General features: G+C 41.8%; 1 protein-coding gene across 1 annotated transcript in view; it reads left to right on the forward strand.

Moving 5' to 3' along the window:
• The window catches only part of UBXN6 (UBX domain protein 6), a 47,937-nt gene extending 27,496 nt beyond the window's left edge, over window positions 1-20,441 (forward strand). The window contains exons 4-11 of the mRNA XM_073686300.1: window positions 435-548; window positions 702-799; window positions 897-972; window positions 1,168-1,252; window positions 5,181-5,400; window positions 8,990-9,120; window positions 11,568-11,713; window positions 16,390-20,441. Coding sequence (XP_073542401.1) covers window positions 435-548; window positions 702-799; window positions 897-972; window positions 1,168-1,252; window positions 5,181-5,400; window positions 8,990-9,120; window positions 11,568-11,713; window positions 16,390-16,518 — 999 coding nt within the window. The 3' untranslated portion in view covers window positions 16,519-20,441. The remainder of the gene's footprint in view (window positions 1-434; window positions 549-701; window positions 800-896; window positions 973-1,167; window positions 1,253-5,180; window positions 5,401-8,989; window positions 9,121-11,567; window positions 11,714-16,389) is intronic.
• Window positions 20,442-23,418: the final 2,977 nt, after the last annotated feature.

Raw genomic sequence — 23,418 nt, forward strand, 5'->3', positions numbered from 1 at the left:
AGTGCTGTAAGGCACCTAAATAACGCTTTCCTATAAGTAAACCAGGAACCACAGCTGTGCACCCGCCTTTTCATAATATCTGGCACAAAGCATCTGTGCCCAGGCCACCAGGGCTAGTACTGCCCCTTCCCCTAATACTAGCCCAGCATGCCGTGCAGCTGTCTCCTTCTTCATAAATGTCTTTAAGTGCCTTTTCATATGAAAATTTAAAATATACTGGGTAAGATGTTTTCCTGGTATAAAACTGTTTAATAAAGGATCTAAGTGTTACTTTTTTAAACTTCCGTTGTAGTTAAAAGTTCAGCTTTATATTATTGTTTTATCAGATTTTGGATAAACTAATCAAACATGAAATAGAACGTTAATAAAATAAAATGCTAAGCTGCATATTTTGTATAGTATGTTAATTATTGTTTTACAAAATCTATTTACAGAAACCTGAAACTGGAAAAAGTTCTATATATAATATTATGTTTCGTTGCCCCTTAACTGGAGAAATGCTGCGAAGGGAAGAAATCGAATCGCACATAAAAAAAAGTATAGAAATGGTGAGTTAGAGCAAATCTTGCGTATAAATATATACATATAGCTATAGATAGATAGATGGATAGATAGATAGATAGATAGATAGATATGTATACAGCTTATGATTGAAATTTGGTTGTAGACCCGATTTTATTGATTGAATTCATTCATACTAGCTTTCCGTGGCTGATCCCATCTCCGCATCCATAATGAAGATTCACACATTTAACAAAGATCGAGATAAAGTGAAATTAGGCGTTGAGACAATGGCAAGGTAAGGCCTCACTGCTATTTTTGTTTTTCTGATTTTAGAAATCAATTATATATGGGGTAGAAACATTGTTCATAGGTCCATCTACTTCTGTTTTCAGGTACCTTAAAAATATTATTGGTAATCCGAATGATGAGAAATATCAAAAGATCAAGTTATCAAATAAAGTTTTTCAGGTAGGATTTTCCTAGTGTTGCTATTGCTACTTTCTAGCACCAGCAAGGTACCCAGCAGTCGCTCCCCCATGCCGCTGGGCATTGGTGCCATATTCTAATGCTATGCTTCAATGCCTGCAGTGAGCCAACCTCGTAACATTTGTGTGATCTTTTTGTTTGGTCTTTGTGACCCTTTCTATGTATGTATTTATTTAGGAGAAGGTCATTTGTATGAAAGGAGCACCTGAATTTTTTGAAGCTGTTGGGTTTGAGAAGAAAACTCTGGCATTACAAGAACAAGGTACCGTAACTATGAAGTATTACAGATGACTGAGTTTGGCAGATCTTCCCATAGACAACTCAACTCAACCAAAGACCTCCTAAAAATAAATTGTAAAAAAAAAAAAAGTCCCTTGAATTGAGATACAAAAGTCCCTTGAATTGAGATACAAAATCAAGTTACAGCCTTGATATTAAGTTATAAAATAAATCTATTTAGTTTTTTATTTGGAAATTTATAAATTTAAAGATGGATTACTTGTCCTCCCGTTTGCAGCAGTTTAGGATCCTGTAGTGATATTTCTGCTCTTGCTTTCTCGGAATGGGAGTATCTTGTAGATGGAGGTCTTCTGTCTGTGGTGGACTAGATGTAAGTTTTTGACGGACAAACATGCTTTAAGCCCTTCAGGACCGTTTTTGTTCTTTTGTTTTTTCGTCCTCTATTTCCAAGATTCATAACTTCATAACTCTTTTAGATTACCGTAGACATAGCAGTACAAGGGCTTGTTTTTTGAGGGAAAAGTTTTGACACCTTTCTTTTTATGTATTTCGTATTTTTGTTATTTAATAGGAAATATTAAGTATTTACTAAAACAGACAGAGCTTTTCGATGAGTTGGGAATTGATTGCACTATATCTGCTCGCTTGTCTTAATTCACACCAGCTATTCCAGCATTATGTTCCACATCTCTGCCATAGGATTTATCACCTGCTCTCTTAGAGTATAAATATAAGGTTCTTCCTGCGTTTGTATCTGTTCACTTAATTTACTAACTTTGAAGTATTTGGACACTTCTTCAGACTCAACACTGCTTATTTTTGAAACTTTCTGATTTATAATAAATTTCAGAAAAAATGTTGGAAAGCATTAACTGTCATTTATAGCATAAGGAGCAGGGCTGTGGAGTTGGTAAGCCAAACCTCCGACTCCACAATTTCAATGACTCCAACTCCTTGACTCCGACTCCCTCATACATGGCTCATGTTTAAGTGATAAATTTACTGTAGCACAGATTCATCTCAGCTATAAGTCTAGACCCTTAGATCAGGGATAGGACAGACATTTATAGAACATTTCATAACTTTCCCAAATTCTTATGAAAAAATATTCCCCACAAACTGCATTGAACTACTGTACCCAATTTATTATATATTTTAGGAGTCGGTCCATTTTATACCAACTCCACCAAAATGGGCTCCGACTCCACGACTCCGACTCCACAGCCCTGATAAAGGAGAAGTATTTGTTTTGGTTTTTTTGGGGGGTTTTTTAGCTAAAAGACTACAATGTATATCATAATGACACCTACATGGGTTGTCCACTACAGGACTGCTTCATCTTAAAAGGGATTCTTCAAGAACACAATAAAATGGCCTCTATCACATACAGTACAGACCAAACGTTTGGACACGCCTCATTTTAAAGATTTTTCTGTATTTTCATGACTATGAAAATTGTACATTCACACTGAAGGCATCAAAACTATGAATTAACACATGTGGAATTATATACTTAACAAAAAGTGTGAAACAACTGAAAAAATGTCTTATATTGTAGGGTCTTCAAAGTAGCCACCTTTTACTTTGATGACTGCTTTGCACACTCTTGGCATTCTCTTGATGAGCTTCAAGAGGTAGTCACCGGGAATGGTTTTCACTTCACAGGTGTGCCCTGTCAGGTTTAATAAGTGGGATTTCTTGCCTTCTAAATGGGTTTGGGACCATCAGTTGTGTTGTGCAGAAGTCGGGTGGATACACAGCTGATAGTCCTACTGAGTAGACTGTTAGCTGCTTTTTTCTTGCCATAATACAAATTCTAAGTAAAGAAAAAACGAGTGGCCATCATTACTTTAAGAAATGAAGGTCAGTCAGTGTTAAAAATCGGGCAAACTTTGAAAGTGTCCCCAAGTGCAGTTGCAAAAACCATTAAGCGCTACAAAGAAACTGTCTCACATGAGGATCGCCCCAGGAAAGGAAGACCAAGAGTCACCTCTGCTTCTGAGGATAAGTTTATCCGAGTCACCAGCCTCAGAAATTGCAGGTTAACAGCAGCTCAGATTAGAGACCAGGTCAATGCCAGACAGAGATCTACCAGCAGACACATCTCTACAACAACTGTTAAGAGGAGACTTTGTGCTGCAGGCCTTCATGGTAAAATAGCTGCTAGGAAACCACTGCTAAGGACAGGCAACAAGCAGAAGAGACTTGTTTGGGCTAAAGAACACAAGGAATGGACATTAGACCAGTGGAAATCTGTGATTTGGTCTGAGGAGTCCAAATTTGAGATCTTTGGTTCCAACCACCGTGTCTTTGTGCGACGCAGAAAAGGTAAGTGGATGGACTCTACATGCCTGGTTCCCACCGTGAAGCATGGAGGAGGAGGAGGTGTGATGGTGTGGGGGTGCTTTGCTGGTGACACTGTTGGGGATTTATTCAAAATTGAAGGCATACTGAACCAGCATGGCTACCACAGCGTCTTGCAGCGGCATGCTATCCCATCCGGTTTGCGTTTAGTTGGACCATTATTTATTTTTCAACAGGACAATGACCCCAAACACACCTCCAGGCTGTGTAAGGGCTATTTGACCAAGAAGGAGAGTGATGGGGTGCTACGCCAGATGACCTGGCCTCCACAGTCACCAGACCTGAACCCAATCGAGATGGTTTGGGGTGAGCTGGACCGCAGAGTGAAGGCAAAAGGGCCAACAAGTGCTAAGCATCTCTGGGAACTCCTTCAAGATTGTTGGAAGACCATTTCCGGTGACTACCTCTTGAAGCTCATCAAGAGAATACCAAGAGTGTGCAAAGCAGTCATCAAAGTAAAAGGTGGCTACTTTGAAGAACCTAGAATATAAGACCTATTTTCAGTTGTTTCACACTTTTTTGTTACGTATATAATTCCACATGTGTTAATTCATAGTTTTGATGCCTTCAGTGTGAATGTACAATTTTCATAGTCATGAAAATACAGAAAAATCTGTAAATGAGAAGGTGTGTCCAAATTTTTGGTCTGTACTGTAATTAAAATGTCACCCTGTCCTAGTCACGTGTCATGATGGGTTGCAGTCTGAAGAAACACAGCTTCTGAGACCTGTGTCTCAACTGTCAGAAGTGCTGTTATTACTCATACTGGTGAATTGTGTAGAAGTGTGTGACAGGAGAAGAAATAAATCTTCTCCTTGCTGATCGAGCACAAATCCTCAGAGGATATGTTTGTTTGTTTTTCTTCTCTAGTCACACACTTCCCCTTTGCCTCACAGAGGTATGTGTGCTTACGATAGAGCTCTGTCACTTCAGACACAAGTCTCGGGAGCTGTGTTTCTTCAGACTACAACCCGTCCTGACACGTGACTAGGCCAGTTTACCATTTAAATTACGTGATAGGGTCTGCAGCATAAAATAAACAATTTACACTCCCCTCACATGCTTGTGCCATTCCTTCAGTCTCCAAGCTTTGTCTTCCTGCGGTCACATGACTTAAATAATTTCAACTGATTATTGCAGCCAATCGGCGCCCAGTAACCGGCTGCAGCCTTCAATATTCCATCAGAACGAACTTCCACTCTGATCTGGTACTGAAGGCTGCACCTGATCAGTGACTGCTGATTGGCTGCCACGGTCACGTGACTTTGGACTAGCGTTCTGACTGAAAACTGACAGCTGTAGTTGATCAGCGGCCGCTGGTTGGCTGTAGTGGTCACGATATATCTTTGTCATGTGACCACGGGAAGTCACAGTGCAAAGATTGGAGGAACGGCAACGGTCCAGGAGGCAAGTATGAATTTATTTTTTTTTCTTTTATGCTTTAGAGTGGAAATACTAAGAAGACTTTGTTCAGTTGTGGACAATCTTAATAAGAGTTTGAATACTATCTAAAAGTAACATACAAAATATAAATGTAGATTATTGACAATTTACAATACTTTGTTGCACTTTTCCTTGACCACTAGATGTGCAAGAAGAATTCTATGTATTGGGCAGTGACACACTTGACAGGCTAAATGACTTGCAAAGCTATCATGATTCTCTGTTAAGTGGCGAGCCCTTAATTGCCATTCTTGACCGTCAACCACAAATTTTCGTGCCCTCCCTTCAAGCGGCAAAATTTGACCTGCCTGATGACTTCTACAAATTGTCAGTGGAAGAGATTAAACTTGAACAAAAACTAAGGTCAGTGGCCAGCAATTGACAAATGTGAACTAGAACTGAATGATTTATGATCTTTTAGAAGCCATTTATAAATTGTACATATAAATACACACACTATATATTTTATATATTATTTTTTTTTTAATACCTTTTCCCTAACTTTCATGTTCTGCAAATCAGTGGGGTCCTGGTCTTGAGACTTCCATTGATTGCTCTGAAGCATGGTGCTAGGGATGCAGATGCTAAGGAGGCGGAAGCACTAAGCTCCTGCATGAGCCCATACACTGCACTTGAACGTCCACGATCGGCAGGACATGTAAGTTGGGGAGAAGATATTAGAATAAAAACAGGTAGGTACGCTTTAAGAGTAACTGGTGGGACTTTCCATCTATCGACCTTTTAAGATTGCTTTTTAGAAGGACACTAGAAGAATTTTAACTGTTTTATTTGAGGTTTTTAAGGTTCCGATAATTTGAGTTCTATATTATTAGTGCTAATTATTTTATTTTTATGCAAATACAGTTCTGTCTACAATTGTGTAATCTGATTAACCTGTGTAAAATTCTTTTAATATTTAAGGTGTCCCTAATTTTTTTTTTTTTTTTTTTTTTAGACTGAGCTAAACTGTCCAATTCATGTACAGTTGTGTATATTACGTGGGTACGGATATGGAATGAACCCCCTTAGATGAAGGAGCTGCCAAAATTTTCACACTCTGTCTGAAGAAACTGGGTATTGGTGCTATGTAAAGAACCTGAGCACCAAACCTTCATTAAAGAAGTTGTCCACTACTTTTTAAGAGACCCCCAATGTATTAACCCAGTGATTGTAAGACATTTTGTAAATACCTTGCTGTGTCCTTCTTGCCTGTGAGCGGCGCTATCACTGGCCGCTCACAGAAATCACGTGACTCCCCACTGATCTCACGTCAAGTGAGGCGTGACATCAGTGACGCGGTCCCCGCCGTGGATGCTGGGCAGTGGGCAGGGTTACCCCGCGCGTCACACCCAGCATCCATCGCGTGCTTTCCCAATGAATGAGGAGAGGGAAGGCGGGTGGTGGATGCCGGGTGTGACGTGCGGGGTAACCCTGCCCACAGCCCAGCCTCCACCGTGGAGCGCAGAAGTGAGTCACCCCCGGCTGCAGCCAGAAATTGACGTGACCTCAGCAAATGTCAGAGCCGGCTGCAGCCGGGGGTCACGTGATGCCTGTGAGCGGCTAGCGATACCACTTCTCACAGGCAGAAAAGGCACCACAAGGTATTTACAAAATGTCTTATAACTTGGTTAATACATTGGGGGTCTCTCAAAAAGTAGTGGACAACTCCTTCAAACTTTTCAATAAGACTCCAAACCCACTGTAGGCTTCTTCAAACTTTTATAAAATGGGAGATAAACTGGAATTGCTCATCTGAAGTTCCATTTTTGTTTTTTTTTTATCCTGAGGCACATACAGTTTTAATTTAAAATTTTAAGTTTATGTCCATTTTGTGTCTACAGCTTTTATGCAGACATATGTGTCTCCTGTGTAATCTGTTCCCGGAGTCATACTCCCTTCTGTTTATCCCCCAAACACATGAGATGCAAATGGGCCCACACACATCAATGACTACAGTGGACATTATTGGATTTTTTTTCAGCTAGTGGTGAAAAAAAATCCAACAAACCTCACTTGTGTTTTCAACTACCACAAATATTCGACGGTTGAAATGTAGAATTATTCATTTTACCAAACCAGCCATGGATCATTTGTTATGGTAAAGATCTACCATTTCATTTGAGTTTTATCCTGTGGGTATGGGCAAGATATAGGGAAAATAACCACAGCCGAAGACTACATGTGTGTAACCTAAATCCCCCCATTCACATTGGACTAAGGTCAGCTGCAATTACTGATATTGACAAGTTCGCCGACACTGTTTTTGGGGTCGCCTACTGACACCTACTGATGGCCTGGGTAGATGTCGATCAGGCATGTCTGATATCAGACTGACGATCGCTTTGTTCTCCTAAGATAAGCTGCCGGCAAAGAGGTGATTTTCACATCGAGAACACAGGAGAACTCACCGGAGCGAGTGGTCTTGTGTATGCTAATGTCCGCAGAGATTTATGTTGGCCGAACCATTGTCCAAAGCAATATTCGGCCGACAGCCATCTTGTGTGTATGGGGGGCTGAAGTCTGCTTAGAAGTTGTATCTCTTCTCCCAATTTTTACAGCGACAGAATACAACTATGTCTATTGTCTTGGTAACTTGTTTAAGATAATTGTAATAATGGTCAGTTTATTATGGAATTAATATCAAACTAACATTACATACGGTAGTTACATAGGTTGGAAAAAGACTGGGGTCCATCAAGATCAATACTTCTCCACCAAGTTTACATTTTTTGTCACTGTTGCTTTTATGATGCATTTTGCATGAATAAAGGAATTGTCACGCGTGTGTCAGAGGTGACACAGTCTCCCTGCAGTTGGTTGCAGGAGATCTCTACGTTTGGCATTTCAGACATCTTCTTAGATAAGAAGCTGTTTTTAGGACCCAGCGGCTACCTCCCTCTGGCTAGTTAGCTCTCTGGCCTGGGTGTATAAATACCTGGTGTCTGAGAGGGAGGTACTGGCTATATTCATTTCTACTTGTGAGGCTTAGGAAGAGCAGTACTTCTTCCGCTTTGGAGCTTGAGGTCGTGTGCACATTTGCAGTCGTCTAAAGCTAAGCAATTTCCCCCTGTTTGTCTACCCTTGTTGCCCATAGAGTTTAGTGGAGATCGACTAGTGCTCATCTCCTCCCTTCCCTAACCTTAGCCATATGCCAGGAAGAGTCAGGGCGAGGCAAGCGTGCGAGGATTGCTGAAGAGGCAATATAGGGACGGTAGTTGAGACAGGGTGACACTAGGCCAGACTAGGAGGTCTCCACTTCCCCTGTTCCCTAGTGTCTGGGCTTCCTTTCCCTCTTCCCTCTGTGTTGCAGTCTTTCCCACACCTGGCGTGACAGGAATAGAATCACCTCTCTGGTGCCTTGGAAATGATTTGTCACCGAATTATACATTTTTTGTCACTAAATTATCTGTAACCCACAATATTCTGGGTAGCAAGGAAATCATCCGTTTTTAAAAGCTGTTATAGTGCCGGCCATTACTACCTCTTGGGGTAGGGCATGCCACAGTCTGACTGTAAAGAACCCTTTCCTATTTAGGTGCCGGAATCACCTTTTTTCCACCTGTAATGAGTGCCCCCTGGTCCTTAGTATGGTCTTTGGAAAGAATAAGTCATGTATTAGTCTTTTGTACAGACCACACACACATTTATACATGTAAATGAGATCCCCTCTGATGGTCATTTTTCTAAGCTAAACCGACTCAGCTTTTCCAACCTCTCCTCATATGAGAGGCTTTCCATCCCTTGTAATAATCTAGTTGTCGCCTTTGAACTGACTCTAACTTCTGAATATCCTTTTAAAAATGTGGAGCCCAAAACTGGATCCCATATTCCAGATGTGGCCTCACCAGTGATTTATAAAGGGGTAACAAAGACCGACTCTCAATCCCATCCACAGCGTCATTAATAAAGAGGTTAAAAAGAATCAAACTTTTTGTTTGTATCTTCATCATAGGACAGAGAAGTTAAAGCAAGATTCCATGCTCAAGACTAAAGCGATGCGGGAGAGAGAAGAAAGACATGAAATGAAGAAATATAAATATACTGTTCTCAGAATCAGGTTTCCAGACGACTATATATTACAAGGTGAGAGGAAGCTTTTAGAGATTGTAAGGTCTGTACAGGAAAATTAAATTGGATGAACCAATCAAATGAATTCCTTAAAGCTACCCTGTCACCAGGTTTGACCGGTATGAGATACAGTCACCACCTTTCAGCCCTCATATACACCATGCTGAATACAAGCTCCTGATCTGACCTGCAAGAGAAGAGAAAGAGCTTTTATTATACTCACCTGGGGGGCGGTCGGGTCCGAGGGGCGTCGCTGGTCTTGATCTGGCGCCTCCCTTCTTCTTGCTATGCTGTCCTCCCACTTGCTTCATGTGGATGACACCTCTCTGTCATCCATACAGTCTCACTGGCTGTAGGGACTTGTCATCCACATGAAGCAAGAAGGAGGACGGCATAGCAAGAAGAAGGGAGGCGCCAGATCAAGAAAAGCGACGCCCCTCAGATTGGATCCCCCCCAGAGGTGAGTATAATTTAAAAGCTCTTTTTCTTCTCTTGCCTTACCTGCAAACAGCCTAGGATAGAAAAGTACTGAGGGTGTGAAAATATATAGTCTGTGCTTTTATTTTTTAATATAAAAAGCTGTTTAAATGGAATAAGGTCAGCATGTTTTGATGGGAACATGTAATAGTTTCTGGGTCGCTGATTGCAGCCTTGTGGCACGAATGTAAGTTTAGGATTTTTAGGGGCTAAATTAGCAGTTTACTAGTTGCAGTTCTCTGCGAATGCTGTGAACTTGGAGTATGGCATATTTATGAGCTACAGGCTTCTACCGCCACTGATTGACAGCTCTTTTTACTTCATATAGGGGAGATTGCTGTCAATCCGTGGTGGAAGGGAGGGCAAGTACATAGCTCATGAATATTGTACCCATGGCTTGTACTAAAGGGCTCATCCACTACTTTTTATATTGGTCATAAAAGTAAGATTGTAGGGGATCTAGCACCCCAGTTGTTCAGCTGATATTTCCTTCAGCAGCGGCCGCATGTAAGTGGCATCCATTGCGGAGCACCAAAGCTCCTGGACACTGATTAGTTGCTGCTGTGTTCTGCAGCTCAGGCTCTCCTGAAGAGAACAGGAGCTGACCTGCAGTAACAGTCAGCTGCCACTAAGCTGTGATGTTCCATTCCGGACGCTAATTACATCTGTCCGGCTGCTGTTCAGGTGATAACAGCTGATTGCTTAGGGGGCTTTGTGTTGGACCCCCACAATCTTATTTTGATCTATTTTATGGGTGGGTCATCAGTACAAAAGTTCTGGACAACCCTTTTAAAGTCCAAGTCTGCATAGGTATCTAATTAATGGTTAGTCTAGCCAAAATATAGCGTATTTTCACACTCATGATGCAAAGTTTGAATCAGTGACTCCTGAAACTACTACATGACCAGTTCCCTTATATACAACAGAAGTGTAAAGGTGTTTATCTGTCATGAAACTGGTCAGGGTGTATGGAGTGGACTCAGGATCTAAGCCCACTGCACACGAGCAGGTGCCAGCTGTGTAATACAGCCATCATCTACCGCTTACAGCAGCGTTCAGAGTTTTTTGATCACTGCATCTTAACCCTTAAAATGCAGCTGTCAGTCTCTGAAAGTGGCATGTGAGTTGCGCCATCCTGGTTGCACTTCAGTTTGGAGTCCATTGCTCACACGTTCTCACAACAGCCTTTAACACTGCCATTCGGGTATTCCTGTGAAGCATAGCCACAGGCTGGTTTTAATAGCATGTGTTCGATATATTGGTATATATCAGTATATATTAAAAGCGATCAAATGCAGTTTCAAGTACCTATTAGAGTCTAAAAAATAAATTCCCTACTTTAAAACAAATAAGGTAAATAAACTAATTGGCGCTGCCGAGTCCATAAATGTCCAAACTATCATAATCTAAAATTATTTCATCCATAACGTAAATGTCGTCAATTTTGGTGTGTTGATCATTTTTTTGGTTTTGACAGCGTCACACCTCCCCCCAAAAATGTAATAAAGAGCAATCAAAATGTTTTTCTTCTTCTAAACATTTATGGAAGAAGACGAGAAATAAATTTAAAAGGCAAAACTGAAAATTGGCATCTTCCTTAAGGAGTTAAGTAATGCCAGGAGTCCTAGTAAAAGCCTTCAGTCACTTGGTATACAGAGCCAAGCTCAAAACACTTTTCCTATGAGTCTAAACCGGATCAGAAAAACAAGGCTTCACACTTGTCTATAAATTGCACCTGACATTGCAGCTCCACAACATGTGGACATGTGTGGAACCATTTTTGAAAGAAAGCTGCCATGTTTGTCTAACCTTGTACAACCTATTGTCCTCCTTGTATATGATTATACTGAATTAGTGTTTTTTTTGCAAATACTTGGCCATGCATGGTCCTCCTCTCTGGGCATGGCTATGGGACTTGCAGAAACCACCAACATTTACAAGTTACTAATATATACCCTTTGTTCAAATGTCTTCTGCAATTTCAGGTCTATTCTATCCCCAGGAACGGTTGTCTGTTTTGGTCGATTTTATTCGCCAACATCTGCAGAATGACTGGCTTCCTTTTGATCTTATTTCTCCTTGTGGTCAAAAGTTGGAAGATGAACAGGCTACGTTTTTTGAGTGTGGTTTGGTAAGTAACAGTTTTGTGTTGCAAAAATGGAAAATGTCCGGTGTATTTTCATCTTTTTCACTGACTGAATAGATAGGATTATCGGTGGAGCTGATACCATTTTTGCTTATGTAAAATTTATATTGAGTCAAGAAAAGCTTGGTTGAGTCAATCTAGCTCATTATTCCTAGAAAAAAAAATAAGATGTGATTAATGGGTAATAATTGAGTGAATCGATTTGATGCATTGTAAATTTGAATAATATGCAATTTACTTATCCTGAATCCCCTAAAATCGCATCCGCCATTTTCCACATTGCAGAAGAAGACATTAGCCAGAGAAGGTCCCATGACCTCTGGCTTGGCTGAGTTAGCTTCCATATAATGCCTTACAACTATCTTATCACGTGGGATAGCAAAGAAATATTAGGAGGGACCATCCTAGTCTGTATAAAAAACAGAAGAAGGGAATGCAGCAGCCATTTTGTGGTGATTCTGGATAGTGAAAGGAGATCACATCTCACAACGCAGCCTTAGAGATAGGATAGAGAACCATAAAACACTAAAGAAACTGTGCAGATAATGTGTGACAGAACAGCAATGAGGAAGATCAGTGTGTGAGGAAAAGAGAATGATACAGATTGAATTGATGAGGACAGAGATAGGAGAGTAATTAAAAACTGTAAGGGTGGGCCAGGAGGGGCCTCATAGATTGCCACAGCTATGTCTGGTTATGCTGCTAGTACTTCAATTCAATCACACATTTTGTGCATTTATGAAGAAGCGAGCCACCAATATTACGGAAAAAGCAAAAAACATACATTCTGTGACTGCCTTACAAACAAAGAATGCGTGTCACAAACCGTGCTGATTTTTTGTACACCGGTTATCATCTTGGTTTATTTTTAATTTAGATACAGTGGGTACGGAAAGTATTCAGACCCCTTTAAATTTTTCACTCTTTGTTTCATTGCAGCCATTTGGTAAATTCTAAAAATCTCATTTTTTTTTCTCATTAAAGTGCACTCTGCACCCCATCTTGACTAAAAAAAAAAAAAAACAAAAAAAAAAAAAACAGAAATGTAGAAATTTTTGCAAATTTATTAAAAAAGAAAAACTGAAATATCACATGGTCATAAGTATTCAGACCCTTTGCTCAGACACTCATATTTAAGTCACATGCTGTCCATTTCCTTGTGATCCTCCTTGAGATGGTTCTACTCCTTCATTGGAGTCCAGCTGTGTTTTAATTAAACTGATAGGACTTGATTTTGAAAGGCACACACCTGTCTATATAAGACCTCACAGCTCACAGTGCATGTCAGACCAAATGCGAATCATGAGCTCAAAGGAACTGCCCAAGGAGCTCAGACAGAATTGTGGCAAGGCACAGATCTGGCCAAGGTTATAAAATAATTTCTGCATTGCTCAAGGTTCCTAAGAGCACAGTGGCCTCCATAATTCTTAAATGGAAGAAGTTTTGGACCACCAGAAGTCTTCTTAGACCTGGCCGTCCAGCCAAACTGAGCAATCGTGGCAGAAGACCCTTGGTGAGAGAGGTAAAGAAGAACCCCAAGATCATTGTGGCTGAGCTCCAGAGATGCAGTAGGGTGATAGGAGAAAGTTCCACAACGTCAACTATCACTGCAGCCCTCCACCAGATGGGCCTTTACAGCAGAGTGCCCCGACGGAAGCCTCTCCTCAGTGCAAGACATATGAAAGCCCGCATAGAGTTTGCTCAAAAACACATGAAGGACTCCCAGACTATGAGAAATAAGATTCTCTGGTCTGATGAGATGAAGATAGAACTTTTTGGTGATAATTCTAAGCGGTATGTGTGGAGAAAACCAGGCACTACTCATCACCTGCCCAATACAATCCCAACAGTGAAACATGGTGGTGGCAGCATCATGCTATAGGGGTGTTTTTCAGCTGCAGGGACAGGACGACTGGTTGCAATTGAAGGAAACGTGAATGCGGCAAAGTACAGAGATATCCTGGATGAAAACCTCTTCCAGAGTGCTCTGGACCTCAGACTTGGCCGAAGGTTCACCTTCCAACTAGACAATGACCCTAAGCACACAGCTAAAATAACAAAGAAGTGGCTTCAGAACAACTGTGACCATTCTTGACTGGCCCAGCCAGAGCCCTGACCTAAACCCAATTGAACATCTTTGGAGAGACCTGAAAATGGCTGTCCACCAACGTTCACCATCCAACCTGACGGAACTGGAGAGGATCTGCAAGGAAGAATGGCAGAGGATCCCCAAATCCAGGAGTGAAAAACATGTTGCATCATTGCCAAGAAGACTCATGGCTGTACTAGCTCAAAAGCGTGCTTCTACTCAATACTGAGCAAAGGGTCTGAATACTTATGACCATGTGATATTTCAGTTTTTCTTTTTTTAATAAATTTGCAAAAATGTCTACATTTCTATTTTTTTCAGTCAAGATGGAGTGCAGAGTGTACTTTAATGAGAAAAAAACATGAACTTTTTAGAATTTACCAAATGGCTGCAATGAAACAAAGAGTGAAAAATTTAAAGGGGTCTGAATACTTTCCGTACCCACTGTACACGCAGCACCACTACTGTAGCCTGTTGCTGCTGTTCTATTCTTGGCATTTACCTAGCATTGCTTGGTTTCATCTTTTTGGGAAGGGGAAATTATGGCATTATAGAACATACAAAAGTCAAGCGTATAAATAGTCATTTAACTCCGTGACTCAAATGCTTTGTGAGGCAGTCTCAAACAGTACTGAATTTTTTCACAACCTGTTTTATTAGTTAAATTTGACTTGTGTTCAAGCCACAACAATCCTGCGCCCTGTTGCAGCTGTTGTTTTTTTGCGGTTTACCCTAGCATTCCTTGGTAGGTCCGTTTTGGGAAGGGTGGAATTATGGTTTATAAAAAAAAAAGTTAATTCTAGTGTAATAAAAAATTGGCAATGGATGGAGCAATGTAAAGAAGAAAAAAAACATTAATACTCCATTATCTGGCAATATGAATATGAGAGCCACAAGTAGCAGCAGCACCACCACCATTGCACCAGTCTTCTAGGCTATAGTACTAAACACAGGTTGAAATTCCTCACCGTTGTTTTCTTCAAGCATATTGTTTGGATGCTATGGACTATATGGTACATCACTCATCACAGTCGCTGCACGATGATGTTACCTCTGACGGTGATACCATGCGTATTCTGCACATTCCTCCTCTGCCACTGGAACAGTTAATCTCTTCAATTGTGGACTTTCACTTATGTCAATCACGTTTCTGACCTGATGTCTTATCCCCATAGACCATGGGAATTCTGTGTGCGAAGGAAGATATTTCTCTACAATTTTTTCCAGTTGATGCGCTTGATGAGGATAGTCAGCATTACAACTTGTATGAGGTGGGGCGGAGGAAGTGGAGGACATGCCTGAAACGCCCAGCTGTTAGTAATAGTATTATGGTGGTGGTAGTAGTAGGGGCACTAGGAGCTCTAATTGTAGGGGCACTGGCCGCCGAGGTGGTCGTAGCACTTGGAGAGTCAGGGAACATCTAGAATTGGGAATCAAAAGCCCAGGACATTTCCTACAATGGGACAACTGTTAGCCAGTTAAGGGATGATGCTGGCCTAGACCTGTGAACCATATTGAGGAGAATAGGAGATGATGTCATTAGAGGATGAAGGTGGTGACATTGCCAATTTAGAGTGGAGCTGACTCACTCAAATTCTGTTTAGAATTGGGGTATGTCCTACCCTCACAAAACTGTAATCTCACAAGATTGTGGTCTAACTCTGTTAAAAATGAAATTCAAATGTGAGAGGTCATCTGACTTGCTAATGACGTAAAGAGAAAAGTTTTAGCATTTTATCTTCTGTCACTGTTTTTTTGTTTTTTTTAGAAGCTCTAGGTCCTCTGTAAAGATAAAAAATATTAAAACTTACTGCAATGAGTTCTATTGAAAAAAAAATTAATTTAGATAGGCGTATTAAGAACTGCACATTTTAATATTTGTAAGGTGTAATTCATGACTTTCTGTATGTACCTAAGAATATTGTCTTTAGGTCAAAGGGGTTTTCCCATCCTATAATATTATGGCATATTATTATGATCAATGTGTATCCTCTAGCTGGGATCCTGGTTTATCAGGGAAAATAATGGACGTAGGTCTGTTCGGATTGGTTAACTACACCAACGGCTCTGCCAACCATCCACTGCTTAGTGAACTGCAGCACCGTTCTGTATTCATGTGAACGTGACTTTGTGATAGTTCCTTACAAAGGGGTTGGACAGAAGCACCACTATGCAGTAAAAATCATTGATTGAGCGGAAGGGGTCCAAACCAAAACCCTCACCGATGCAAAAGCGATGTCATATCTTAAAGGGAATCGGTCACCAGGTTTTTGGTACCTCATCTGAGAGCAGCATAATGTAGAAAGAGACCCTGAATCCAACGATGTATCACTTGGTTTACAGGGTGCAGCAGTTGTGACAGAGTTTTTAGATGTAGCAGAGCTGAGAAAGCTAATCTCGCCCACACCACCGCTTTCTGTGTACATTGTATATTGACAGTGACTGCTTATCACAGGTCGGGGCGTGGTTGGTCTAGCAAGCGCTATGACTTGGTCATGGGAATGTGTCTTCAACTAAAAGATGATGCTACAGCTAAATCTTAAATTGTGCTTATGAATATTAATATTTGCAGGTTCCATCCGCATTGTTAACATTCCGATGGGATGAAGCAATCTTGGCTGATATGGAAGCTATAGATGGATATAAAACTGAGAGTGTGCTGAAACAAGAGCTGCTATCCACTGCCAACACTCTCACATAGACAATAAGACGTTTTCCACATACTATCCAGAAGAGAAGAAACGAGATGCATAATTGTATGTTAATGAAATGTCTCTTAGCGCCTCTTGTATAAAAATATATATATGTATATACAGTGTATTATTCTGCAAAATGGCTTTTATTTTATAGACACCATTTGTTGTTATATATAAAACAGTTATTTATATAATGCCGCAGGTAAAAAGATCCCTTTCTTCTACCAATCATTATTGTAAAAAAAATCCACATTTTTGTTATTGTTCCTAAACTCACTATAAACCCACACCAGGATACACATTGGTTCCTGTACGCTACATTGATTGTTTAGCTGGTAATGCCTGCAGTCTATTCAAGTCAGTACATTCATAGGGACCATATTGCTGTAGGAGTTTGTTCTCCCCATGTTTGTGTGGGTTTCCTGCAGGTACTCCAGTTTCTGCCCTCACTTCAGACATACTGTAAGGAGATTGTGATCCCAAGTGGGGACAGTGATGAAGAGGTCTATAAAGAGCTGTGGGATTAATTGTGATGTATAAGCGAGTAAAATTAATAATTAATTGAAATACTGTTAATCCACTTGCACAGTGGTGGTGTTTTGATTGGGAGACATTATGAGAGGTGATGCCATTTATTTAATTCCCCAGAGGAGCATTTCACAGGGTAGAAGTCTTCTTACCCTGGAATGTCAAGCATGTCCCTCTCCACAAAGATAAACGGTACCCCTTAGACCCTAGTCAAAGGGAGGCTTCTCATACAGCCAAATTAGATCTCGTGCTTTGCACTGACGAGGGGCAACACCCCGAAACATGTGTTTGCACATTAAGTTTCTGGTTTAGCTTTTATCCTTAGTCTTCTGGAAAGGCTCATTAAAGGGGTCGATATTGACTTTTAGCATTGCTACTTCTAATATGTGACACTAGACTTCAAGTCCTCTGCCTTTCTGAAGGCACAATTTGCATACCATTTATGATGAAACCATCAGGAGGGCTTAACAGCATTCCTATAGGACAGTCAATCATGCCCCTTGTATTGAGTTATTGGCTTATGAGGGGGTCAATTATCTGATGTATAGGTCTGTTTCAGAAACTCCAATTGGTCACATGATGAGGAGTGGTGCCTGTGGAGTATATAAAAAAGCTTGGATGGCATGGTTCCCATGCTATAACCCCTGAAGAAGCCACTCAGGAGGTGAAACATGGAGAGGGGGGTTGTGTGTACAACAGTGTTTTAATCAGCAGTAATACATCCTCTATGAATGTAGTGACTGGAATGCACAGGAAGCATTTACCAGCCAATCCTACTTTATGCAGCGTATATAACCAGTGAAAGTAACTGTCCTGCCATTTACATCTATATCTAAAAATGAAATTTGTTGGACAGGACATATGTAGCCAGCAATCCTACCTTTCCTGAGCATGCATACTTATGTCACAAATGTGGTGCAGACACCCCTCATTAGGGAGAGCACATAAGTTATCACCAAACTGGTTACACCGTCATCTCATTCATGTATTCGGAAGTGTGTTCCACCACAACTGTGCAAGGGAGAATGCTGTATACTTTCAGTCTGTGTATGTTGGTGTGGGTTTAGTAGATTTATAGTGTGTTTAACAAAAAAAAAGATTGTTGGTAGAAAGGTTTCTTCTAGTCTATGGTAATTTTTTAAGGTTGCGTTCACATGATGTTACTAAATTGCGTTCTTTTGGCACAGTCACGGCAAAAAAAACACGTTATTTTTCTGCCATTTTCTAAATTCACAAGATAAACGTTGCAGTTCTCCTACAGTCATTGCAATGTGTGAATGCTGCCTAAATAAGTCGTCTAATTTACCAAAACTACCATTTTTCAGTCTGGATATTTTCACATTTTGTCAATTGTGAAACAATATACTTCCTGATCCAATAAAGCAGACCACTTTTGCTTCTTAACTCATCAATACTTGATACTTGGAGGAACCACAAACCAAAAGGCACAGATGCTTTTTTTCATATCCATGACTCACATAGCATTCAGTGAGATATAGTCACTTAATATACATTGCACTGCAGAAACTATTTGGGTAATGTACCCTTCGTCAGGCTTTAGAGAGAATTGGCAAATGTCTTTCCATATTGATAGTCACCTAGGGAAACCCACTGGCTAAATGGCGGAATCCAAAGTCAGGGGTGGTATTCCCCAAAAGCAGACCCTATGATATCATTAATCCTATATAGAGAAAGATGTGGTGTACAATAGAAACTTCCATGTGAGAGTCATGTCACTGTTGCCCTAAATGATATTGAGGAAACACAATATAAAATACTACACACAGTCATGCAAGTCTTCTGGACCATAAGTCAGGCGTATATGTCTACAGTTCCTCTGCAGGTACAAATCATACACTATGTGAATACATAATGAAGCTGTAACCCACCATTACAGGTGGGTTGTAGTCACATGCTGTTTGGTAATGCGTTTATGCATTTTAACATAGTTTTATTTATTTACCGTATTTTTCGGACTATAAGACGCACCGGACCATAAGACGCACCTAGATTTTAAAGGAGGAAAATAGGAAAAAAAATGTAAGCACAAAATGCGGTCATGATGCCCTGTTATGGGGGAGGGGGTCTGCTGCTGACACTGGTATTGGGGTAATGTCCCCCAATTCTGTTAATATCCTCCATCCTGGTATGTATGGCCCCTCCTTCCTGGTATGCATGGCACCCCTTTATCCCCCATCCTGGTATGCATGGCACCCCTCTGAGCCCTCATCCTGGTATGCATGGCACCTTCTGAGCACCCATCCTGGTATGCATGGCACTCATCTGAACCCCAATCCTGGTATGTATGGCACCCTCTGAGCCCCCATCACGCTGCCTACAAAAAAAAAAAAATAAACGCTCATACTCACCTCCTCGCTCCTCCAGCACTGTCCTGCTCTGCTGCCGACAGTCTCACTGTGTGAGCCGCACAAGGCAGGGCGCGCATGGCGTCCCTGCCATGCACCATCACACAGTGTGAGATGCTGTACTGGAATAGTCACTGCTCCCAACGCATGGGGAGCAGTGACCATTCAGTCACTTCAATAGCTGGCACACTGTACCGCAGCGTGGCTCCGGCTGCCGCTCTGTGGTCAGTGTGTCTGCTATTAAAGATCATGGGTATTCACTACAACCCATGGGAGTGGGTTATAGCGAATATTCATGAGCTTTAATAGCGGGCACACTGACCGCAGAGCACAGCCGGAGCCGCGCTGCGGCTCCAGTGTGTCGGCTATTAAGAGAAATGAATATTCATTGCTCTCCACGCCCATGGGCGTGGGGAGCAGGGAATATTAATTTTCATTAGTAGCGGGCGCAGTGTAGGCTGCAGCAGGCGGCTGCTGCCTCCTGTGCCCCGCTGATCCCCCGCTGCCGCTCCCCCACACCCACCACCATGCGGCCATACAATAATATAGTATTCCTCCAAAATTTTGGAGGAAAAAAGTGCGTCTTATAGTCCGAAAAATACAGTAAAACGTGAAATTAAGAAACTTTTTTCTTATTAGTGAAATCTGTTTCTTTCTTCTCATGGACTTACCTTTCTTTCTCATTTCATGACCGATTACATTACTGGGATAGGAGATGGCAGTTGGTGCTTATAAAGTTATATGGAGAAGGGTAACTCCTTTTGGGAAAACTTGCAGCAAAATGTCTGTGTCTCCTTCTAACTCCCCCCTACCCTTCTCCATAGAATTTTAAATGTACTAACTGCCATCTCCTATCTCAGTAATGGGAAAATGCGTCTTTGCTGAATACAGATTTTTACCCCAGAATTGTATGCTAAAGATCAAGTCAGGAGGAAAAAGGAGCAAATTTCTCTGAAAAGATATATTCCAAAAGGTGCTTATTTTCATGTGTTCTGTTGATTTATGAATTAAAAATTAAAACAACGGTATCTGTATTACACGAGTCCTGAATACTGTGCTAATGTATTGAAATGAGACCAAGCCAACATATCAGAATACAATAGTGTATGCAAAATTGCTGTTGTGCACCTAGATAAGCTACATGCTCCTTTGAATTCTAAATAGCAAACTGCCACCTCAGTCCATGGAGCGAACCTCATGTAGACCGGAAAAGCCTGAAATTAGGGACTGACATTTGTGTGCATTAGGGCACAGTCAGACGGCCAAATAACTCAGACGGGGATCGCAATGCTCTGCCTGGTCACCGGCTCTCCCAACCCGTGCGTGACAGCATGTATTTCTAAGCTGCTGTCACACTCTGGTCAGCAGAGCCGGCCGCCAGTCCGAGCCGTCCAAGCTATTCGGCCGTCTGACTGTGCCGCAAAATGGAGTGTCTAAATCGCACACCACCACTCCCTGGTTGGTCGCAGGCTTCCTGATCTCCCACCTAGTTTCTGGTCACTGCCTTCTGCTGGTACTTGCTGCTCTCTAGCAACCTGTGTGCTTCTTCTAGCGTTCTACTCTGTTGGAAGGAATCCAGAGGTCACAACCTCAAAGTCCAGATTCCCATGTAGCGGTTAAAAAGTGAAAACTATGGAAACCTTTTTGATTCTGTATGGAAGAGAGCTTTTTTTGGCATCCAATTTTTGCGTATGAGTGCTGCCCATGATTTTACGGATAGCACTTGTACCTGTGATAGTCTATAGGGCAATTCACATGTCCAATTTTTTTTCGGCAGACCAAGAGGTCTGTGGAAAATCGTAGGGACATGTTCGCTTTTGATCCGAGTATAGGATCAAAATCGGCAATGCAAGTCAATAGGTCCGTGAGAATATCAGACTGCACTTGGATGACATCCACCGTTTACTCGACTTTTACTGTTAAACCAGCCATAAGCATTATCGACTGATCATGTAAGGGGGCTTGATTGCTGCCCTCTCTTTTTGTTGTTGAAGAGAAAAGTTCCAGGGGTCTGTCCGCACCTTACTCCCATCACACATCACAATTGAGTTGGGTGTAGAAGAAAATGCATCCTCTTCGGGTGGGATGTAGCACTAATTACACAATGGGCAGCAGGATCATCATAGGAAGATGGGACAGCCAACCAAAGCACACATAGTGCTATATGTCATATGGATAGGAAGAAGCAGAAGAAAAAAATAAGGAATGATGTGTCCTGAGATCAAGAGCCATGTCCTACCACACCAGATTTTTTTTAAAGTATTCTTACTTTGTCACATGTGCCTAAAAAATTTGCACAGTTCTGTATATCGCTTAAAATTTTAATGATTTCTTATGTTTTTTTTCAATGTGTCACTAAAACATGTGGGCTGTCCATGATTTTTGAATAAGTTGTCCAGAACAAATATAAAGAATTAAGTTGGCATCCCTGACCAGGGGTCTCTTCTGTGTCTTGTTGGTGGTGGATGAGAGAAGAACTATTATTGGCTGCCAACTGGTGGGGAAAGGATATGAGCTTCAGGACATGAGTCCTGAAAGGGATGCAGGTCAAGGAGTATATAGAGATAATAAATATATATATATATATATATATATATATATACACATACACACACACTGCTCAAAAAAATAAAGGGAACACTCAAATAACACATCCTAGATCTGAATGAATGAAATATTCTCATTGAATACTTTCTTCTGTACAAAGTTGAATGTGCTGACAACAAAATCACACAAATATCATCAATGGAAATCAAATTTATTAACCAATGGAGGCCTGGATTTGGAGTCACCCCCAAAATTAAAGTGGAAAAACACACTACAGGCTGATCCAATTTTGATGTAATGTCCTTAAAACAAGTCAAAATGAGGCTCAGTATTGTGTGTGGCCTCCACGTGCCTGTATGACCTCCCTACAACGCCTGGGCATGCTCCTGATGAGGTTGCGGATGGTCTCCTGTGGGATCTCCTCCCAGACCTGGACTAAAGCATTCGCCAACTCCTGGAAAGTCTGTGGTGCAACGGGACGTTGGTGGATGGAGTGAGATGTGATGTCCCAGATGTGCTCAATCGGATTCAGGTCTGGGGAACGGGCGGGCCAGTCCATAGCTTCAATGCCTTCATCTTGCAGGAACGGCTGACACACTCCACCCACATGAGGTCTGGCATTGTCCTGCATTAGGAGGAACCCAGGGCCAACCGCACCAGCATATGGTCTCACAAGGGGTCTGAGCATCTCATCTTGGTACCTAATGGCAGTCAGGCTACCTCTGGTGAGCACATGGAGGGCTGTGCGGCCCTCCAAAAAATGCCACCCCACACCATTACTGACCCACTGCCAAACCGGTTATGCTGAAGGATGTTTCAGGCAGCAGATCGCTCTCCAAGGCGTCTCCAGACTCTGTCACGTCTGTCACATGTGCTCAGTGTGAACCTGCTTTCATCTGTAAAGAGCACAGGGTGCCAGTGGCGACTTTGCCAATCCTGGTGTTCTGTGGCAAATGCCAAGCGTCCTGCACGGTGTTGGGCTGTGAGCACAACCCCCATCTGTGGACGTCGGGCCCTCATACCACCCTCATGTAGTTGGTTTCTAACCGTTTGTGCAGACACATGCACATTTGTGGCCTGCTGGAGGTCATTTTGCAGGGCTCTGGCAGTGCTCCTCCTGTTCCTCCTTGCACAAAGGCAGAGGTAGCAGTCCTGCGCTGGGTTGTTGCCGTCCTACGGCCCCCTCTACATCTCCTGGTGTACTGGCCTGTCGCCTGGTAGCGCCTCGAGCCTCTGGACACTACGCTGACAGACACAGCAAATTTTCTTGCCACAGCACGCATTGATGTGCCATCCTGGATGAGCTGCACTACCTGAGCAACTTCTGTGGGTTGTAGAGTCCGTCTCATGCTACCACAAGTATGAAAGCACAGCCAACATTCAAAAGTGGCCAAAACATCAGCCAGAAAGCATTGGTACTGAGATGTGGTCTGTGGTCCCCACCTGCAGAACCACTCCTTTATT

The sequence above is a fragment of the Phyllobates terribilis genome, unplaced genomic scaffold (assembly GCF_046119375.1).
Source record: "Phyllobates terribilis strain yellow unplaced genomic scaffold, ASM4611937v1 Scaffold_1__5_contigs__length_1240528914, whole genome shotgun sequence".
Classification (NCBI taxonomy): Eukaryota; Metazoa; Chordata; class Amphibia; order Anura; family Dendrobatidae; genus Phyllobates; species Phyllobates terribilis.